Below are 7,792 nucleotides of genomic sequence, written 5' to 3'. Positions count from 1 at the left end.
TTCTCAAAGTAGGGTCAAAGTTCTCAAAGTGGGGTCCTCCATTCCAGGCCGAGGGCTAGGTGAAATCTCCACGCTGGCCTGGGAAGTCCTCAGGATCCCCTTGTCAGAGCTGGCTAATGTGGCCAGGGTATGGGAAGTTTGGGGTCCCCTGCTGGAATGGCTACCTCTGCGACCCGACCCCGGATAAGCAGTTGAAATGGATGGATGGATATGTTGGTGATGGGTTTCATACACTTTCTGTAATAAAACATCTAAAAGCAAAAATCTTATCAGATGGGGAACCCTGGGACAAAATCTTAGCAAATGGGGGTCCAGACAGATGTGAAAATATCATAGAGTTTAAGAACAGCAAGGCACAATCAAAACGCAAGCAATTTCTTATCATCTTGAATCAGCTAAGCCTTAGCTGATTCAAGATGATAAGGAATTGCTTAAGGAATTGCTTGGTAAACGATTAAGGAAACCTTAGCTGCTAAGGTTTCCTTAATCTGAGGATGTCTTCTGTGGGAAGCTGGTCCATACTGGCTCGTCGACGTCGTCTGGGTTTCCAAACGCCCCAAATCCAAAGCTAGGATTAGCAGGTGGTTGCTCCGCGTTAGCCGCCTGCAAGGCAGGCAGGACGACTATTGGGAACTTGATCTCTGGGTTAGAGGCGTACTTGACCTCCAGATAGACCTGTGATGGGGCAAGCAAGTGATGATTATATCTCAAGAAGTACATTGGGGATGAGTAACAGAGCTGGACAGACGTTTTTCAGAGGGAGAGTGAGAGACACACCCTGAGCCTGTACTCTACTTTGATGATGTTGCAGTTTTCGATGGACACACAAGTGATGGGAGGGATGGTGATGGTCCTGGTGACAGTCGGGTTTGCGGCGCGTGGGATGGGTTCGCCCACCTCTGTCAGCATCATGTCTTTGGTAATAACTCTCCTCCTCCCGTTCGCAAAAAAACTGTACTTGCTGTAAATGCAGTACTTGGGCTTAATCGTACGGGACGAGCGGTTCTGAATGGCAGTCACAACCTTTATCCCCTCTCCTGCAAAATAGAACAGAAATCATAGGCTATAGTGAACATGAAACACACCATCTGTCTGTCTGGATGTCTGTCCATTTGCATATCTCGAGAACCGCTTAGGGAAACCAGACAGAGTGCAGCGCCGCCAAATTTTGTGCAATTCGGCATAGCGCCACCTACTGACAACACAAAACAATGAGAACTGTTAATCTGATCGACTTCAAACTTGGGGTGAGTGCTGCTGGGAACTCGAGGTAGTGCAGTGGTGAATTTCATGCAATTCGACATACCCCAACTACTGGCAACACAAAAAGTGGTTTATCTTGAGAATCGTTTGTCCAATTGACTTCAAACTTGGCTGCTGGGAACCCAAGAAATTGCAGTGTTGAATTTTGTGCAATTCGACCAATAAGGTCACGGCTTTCATGTATCTCCTGGACTGTCCATTAGATCGACTTTGAACTGGGGAATGGGCACTGCACTACATAATACTAGTATAAAACTACTCTTTTTGCTCTCTCGTTGATCCCACCACACTTGAATGATATGCAGTTATGATGAGATACTACAGTATATATATTTTTTCTGTATTGTATGGCCATCTTACTGCTTAACTCATTGAGTGCCAGCCACTTTTGGAGAACGGACGCTCCCAGTGCCAGAGTTTCAGAGCATTTTCAGTGATTTCTCGAGGCCCACAGAATATTGTGTGATATTACTATGTAAACACCGAACACGCACAAAGAACGATGAGACTATTGTATCAGCAGCAAAAAAAAGTTTATTGATATAATTTTCCGTTCTTTAGTTATCAGCCGGAGAAGATAGGTCAAAAACAGCAAATACAGGCGTTTCTATTTAGAAGCGGAGATATTGAGCCTTTTGTGAAATATAGCATTTCAAGCAAATCACTGACTCTGAAACTAATATTTTCTGACCTCAAACATCTGAACAGTAATTTCCTTCAATATAACAGCACCCCCACCCCCCCTCTACTGCAAACTCCTCCTCCGTGGGTGTGTCTCTGGTGGCTCTGCTCGCTCTGAGTGCTGCTTGTGGTGAGTCTCTGCTGCCTGGATGGCGGCCGCTCGTCGGGGCAGTCTGGATCGGGCTCGCTCGTTTCTGGGGTTTCGGTTGTGAGCTGGGATGAAGCTGCGTCCGATTCTGGGCTTTCTGGGCTTTCTGCTGCCCTGCGTGCCCCACCCCCCTCCTCCTCCTCCGTGGGAGTGTCTCTGGGGCTCTGCTGCGTTTGCTCTGCGAGTGCGTTTGCTCTGTCTGCACTGAAAAGTGCGCTGCATCCCCCTGCTTTTTCACAGCGTGTCGCCGGCTCCCAGCTGAGAATAATGTAACTTTTCAGAAAGAAACTGGTGTCGGCAACTAAATCATATGGAGGGGCTATTGCAGCGGAGACGGAGGGGCTCAATTGTGGCAGCAGATTGACTGCTGTTCACAGGCACAGCTAACGTTATGCTTCATGCATATCGATGCGAGTTCCGTTTCCCATGACTTCTTCTCTCTTTTTCCCTCGCCTTTCTCTAATCTGTCACTGTCGCCACTGTCGCCACCTAATGGGTCTGTAAAATAGGTTATACACATTCAACATGCCCCAAAATTTTACAGGAGATGGATCTGGCTTTGATCCACGTCCCACCGTCAAAAAACGCAATTGACGACTTTCATTGGCACTGAACGTTACTTTTTCAATTGACGACTTTAGTCGTCATTGGCACTCAATGAGTTAAGAGATACCTGCAGAAGGACATGATAAGTTATCATTTTGCAACTCTGTGACTAAGTGTGATTAAAGATGATTCAACCACTGGCTGAGCAGATGACCAAGCCATAGTGAAGAGGAGTCGCCCATTGTTGGCAGGCCGGAGCTGCCTTCCAATTAACACTCAGGAAATAAAGGCCTCTTGTGCCCGGATGTGAATCAGTGAACTGCATTTGAATGGGGGAAAACAAATTTGAAATTATTGCCAAAAGTTTAATTGATCCAATTTCATCTCTGCTTTGTCATCAGTTGTTGTCTTATATTGTCTTACCATAAAACAACTCCTTATTCGAAATGAACTTTGAGCTATGCATGTTGAGTTATACAACACTGTCAGATGTTTTGTTTCACCTGCAGGACGTAACGCATGGGAAGATCATGCTATTCCCCCCAGTTCCCCTCCGCCTGACCAGAGGAGGCGCTAGTGCAGCGACCAGGACACAATCAGGTGCACTACCCGGGCATCCAGCTAGCTTGTAAATCTTAATTATATGCAAATGTACCTTGGTAGAAGCCCATTCGATCAATATTTACATCCATGGCTACTGATCCGGAGGCAAAGATCTTCATTTTCTGATCTTTGTTACCATGCTGTGGAGTCTGAAAGCAAAGACATACAGAGTTACTTCTCATTACTGTAGTTAACTAGTAGGACCGTAGTCAAATAGTGAACGTGACTGTGTATGTGTGCTATTATCATAATTTAAACAGTGCTAAAAGCCTGTCACCGTCAGTAGTTTACTGTCCAGGTTGGTTGTGGATACAAAGTTGAGCTTTGCTGTCGCTATGCTGTCAGATCTCATTGGTCCACTCAGTCTGGCCTCCAGGTAGTACAGGATGTCTGCATAACACCCCATACCAAGTTTACCAACCGAAAAATGGAAGGAGGATGGCAGGTTTCTAATGTAAAAAAGAGAGAGAGAGAAAGAGAGAGAAACATTTATCGCACATTTTACCAATCTTGCTGTATCACAAATCATCTGTGAAAATTACTGTAACTGAATTGCCACTAATAAACTCACTGTGCAGGGATCTGAAAGGTGAATGGATAGACATGGCAACCTGGGCCAACATTGCTGTTGCCTGAAAAGCAATAAATAATCTGTTAGCCAATGTGGCTACCATTTCAGCAAGCTTTGTAAATCTGACTACAATGAGTAAATGTATTATGTGTCTGATAAACCTGCAGAAGCTTGAGGAAGACAAAAGTAGGGGAGCTTTAGAAAACTGTATTTACTGTATAGGCTAACCGACTGATTTTCACATGCTACACGCTATTTCTATCAATTTGGATAGTGTGTTCTAGATTTGTAAACACAACGAGCTCTCAACCAGATATTTAAACACAAATAAGCCACAAGTCTTAATCGGATCATTAAGTGACAACAGGTATTTTTACTCACAACGTACAGAAGGGGCCCATTTTATTGACACTGTGTCATTAAAAAGTATTTTTCTGACAACATAAAACTAATCTGGAAAATAAACATTCAATGAACCCAGTGGTCAGTTAGGCTGTTTTTTTAATGCATCCCGTGTGTTTACTTCAATCTGACCAGTGTCAATTAATAGTAATGGGAGTTATTTTATGTTTCAATGAACTAAACGAGAGATTCTGATTGGAGCAGGATATTGTGGTTTGAAATGAATGTAATAATATAAATAACCAGTTCACTTCCCTGGCTCTCCTGAATGATAAGCTGCTTGATGCTGAGGTACTTCTCCTTGGCATGGAAAGTTTGGGAGTCTGAGTAATATACCTCCGTCCATTGGACTAGTGCTATTCCCTTCAGCTTCACACACAGTGAATTGATTTTGCAATCTTTAGCCAGCTCCAATGTAATTGTCCCTGTAATATAATCACCGCTGGTGAACGTGTTGCTTTTGTTAATGGGCTTATATTCCACTGAAAAGCTCTTCACAATCTTCGACATGGTCGATCACTGTTAAGGAAAAGAGATGTGACATGCAACGAATACTCCAGGAGCAAGTGCTATAGATGAGATCATGAGCAGAGACTACAGGTTGCAAGGCGTGTCCCCATAAATGACTCAGTAAGCTACAAGATCCCACCTTAACCAATGGCCTGCAGGTGGACACCCAAAGAGGAAGCCACTCCATCTTAGTCTCACTTTTTTTTGTCAGCACTTGAAATTTGACTTCTCCAAAATGTATTAAAAGGAATGGATGAATGAATGGATGGTCGACATATATATATATATATATATATATATATATATATATATTAGGGGTGTCACGATACACTCAGTTCACGATACGATACGTATCACGATACTGGGTTCACGATAACGATACGATACGATACGATTTTAACAATATTTTTTTAAACTTGAATAATGACAATATATGACTGGAAAAGTAGTATTTTATTTGAAATGCACAAATACAAAACATGCTGTTGTGGGAAATTGTTATTACAATAACAACTAGAAAAAACATGAGATTGGAGATAAGGCTTATCTTAAAATAGAATGAGTTACACCGTCACTTAGATTTACTTTGAACTAAAAGGTTTCTCAGCAGTATAAATTCTCATTATGCATCTTCAGTTTTTCTTCAAACTCAAACAACAAGACTTTTCTTAGTCTATTTTTTATGCATCTTCAGTTTTTCCTGTCAAGTAAACAGTTTTGCCAGAAACTCAATTGAATGGTTTCTCTCCTGTATAACTTCTCATGTGTCTCTTCAGAGACTTGTTCAACTGAACTACTTTCCACACATTGAACTTCAACAAACAAAGACGTTTCTTAGTCTATTTTTTGGGGGGGGGGGGGAAAAAAAAAAAAATCGCGATATGAGATTTCATCTCAACGATACATATCGTGACGTTTTACTATCGCGAAATTTCGTGGGACGATATATTGTGACACCCCTAATATATATATAATACAGTCATATATTACAGCCTGTGCCCTGCATCATTGATCATCTTCAATCCTATCATCGTTCATTAATCCTTCCTGGCTAGATCTAGCCTACGGTCTTGCTTGCCCAGTAAGGCTTGCCTTTCTAAAAGTGATCAGTTCTATGAAATGTTGCTTTGGGAAAATGGGGTAGACAGAGTGATACATGCTTGAGTGAGTACATGCTACTGTCCACAGATATAAACATACAGGTAATGAGAGTTAGCCTATGCCCTATGTTATGAGGATAATGTGTGGGTGAAAATGAGTTAATTCAATCCAGATGTATTGCTACTGCCATGCTCCTTGTGTGGGTGTGTCCAATATTTCAGTACAAACACTGGGCTGATGTGGGCTAAATACAGAAAAATGTAATGTATGGAATCCAACAAGATAAGTCCATCCAGCATTCAGGAATTTACATGCCTCAATGTTCAACTGCAAACACTCAACATAGACATGATGAGGACATGCTTGAAAGCATTCAGATTTATCATCATGTGAAAAACTATTACAAAGGTTATTATTTTGAGAGAAATGTAAGGTAGAAGCATTGCTGTCAGTAATGTTATAAGATAATTCGGTAACACATTATAGCCCGTGTTTTTTAGTCACTCCACGTCATTCATGTAATTTTCCTGAAGTTACAGTGTACCTTTCTGGTATGAATCAGTACATATAAAATACTCAGTGGTTCCTACTTGTACTTAAATGTAGGTAGCCTACAACGGAAGAAAAAAAGATGAGGAAAAGGCAGTAACAATTGGGGATTCGAGTGTGACTTCCTGACATTTGCCTGTAGGCCTAACTTCCAGGAACTTGATGTAACTTCCTGATATGAATCAGTATGTACAGTGTGAAGTGCAATAAAAACAAATGCTTGTGCCCTTTGTTCATGGCAGTTGTGTCCATAATTGTTTTATGGACGTGAGTTCAGCAGGCAAGCTTCACCCACACTCTGCAGATTTATGCTTATGTCTTATTGCCTACTTCATTGTATGAATTTGAATAAGAGCAAGTGGAGAAATGGATCTATCTATACGTTTTAAAATGAGCTCTTAGCAGGCATGTTCGTCCAGGCCTGCAGCAGCTCATAACGGGCAGACTGGAGGAAGCAAGTCATAATGTCATAAGCCCTTCAGAATACAAGTCAAACCTACACTTCACACAGCTCTTCAGAATAAAAGTCTCCAACACTCACACACGCACGCACATGCACACGCACGCGCACACACACACACACACACACACACACACACACACACACACACACACACACACACACACACACACACACACACACACACACACACACACACACACACACACACACACACACAGACACAAGACTTAAAAATCTCTAAGCTCTGAGCAGATCTAATGTGCCAGCAGGCTATTCCAGAGCCTAGTGGCAGCTGCCCCAAAGGCTTGGTCGCCTCTGGTCTTCAGCCTAGTCTTTGGGACAACCAGCAGCAGCTGATTAGCTGATCCCGTGCTCGAGCAGGGGCATGAAAGTGCAGGAGTTCAGCTAGATGCTGAGGTGCCAGCCCATTTAGAGCTTGAAAAACAAACAACAAAATCTTAAAATCAATTCTAAAAGGCACTGGGAGCCAGTGGAGCGTGGACACGAGTGATCTGGTCACACTTTCACTTAGCAGTGAGGAGACAAGCTGCTGCATTCTGCACAAGCTGCAGGGGATGCAACAATGACTGGTCGATACCAACATACAGAGTTACAATAATCCAGCCGTGTATTGATAAAAACATGGATTACCCTCTCTAGTCTTTTGGGGAGAGATAGCCCTTTACCTTTGCTAGGAGCCTTAATTGGAAAAAGCTAGTTTTTATAACAGAGCTGACCTATTTATCAAATTTAAAGGCGCTGTCAAACGTCAAACCGAGATTTTTAACAGCAATCACAATTGCTCGAGTGACATCACAACTGCCCCTTTCTCCATTTCCCAATATCCAATCAGCTAAGGACATCTGTCTCTCCAGATCTGCTGAGCCAATCACCTAAGCGGTGGTGGTGGTATATAGAGCCCTTGCTACTACTGTACGTCATTACTCACATTTGT

General features: G+C 42.6%; 1 protein-coding gene across 1 annotated transcript; it reads right to left on the bottom strand.

The window, feature by feature from the left end:
- Positions 1 to 483: 483 nt before the first annotated feature.
- LOC310773261 (arrestin domain-containing protein 3-like) lies at positions 484 to 4,724 on the bottom strand (the record flags this gene model as incomplete). The annotated part of the gene is made up of 5 exons (XM_083633147.1): positions 484 to 675; positions 778 to 1,037; positions 3,294 to 3,390; positions 3,519 to 3,631; positions 4,466 to 4,724. The coding sequence occupies 5 exons, from the start codon at positions 4,722 to 4,724 to the stop codon at positions 484 to 486; spliced, it is 921 nt and encodes a 306-aa protein (XP_083489273.1).
- Between the last annotated feature and the right edge of the window lie 3,068 nt (positions 4,725 to 7,792).

This window comes from Poromitra crassiceps (assembly GCF_964638095.1).
Source record: "Poromitra crassiceps genome assembly, chromosome: 3".
In the NCBI taxonomy this organism is placed as follows: Eukaryota; Metazoa; Chordata; class Actinopteri; order Beryciformes; family Melamphaidae; genus Poromitra; species Poromitra crassiceps.
The sequence above is the reverse complement of the archived record's forward strand: the minus strand, read 5'-3'. Positions and strand labels throughout refer to the sequence as shown.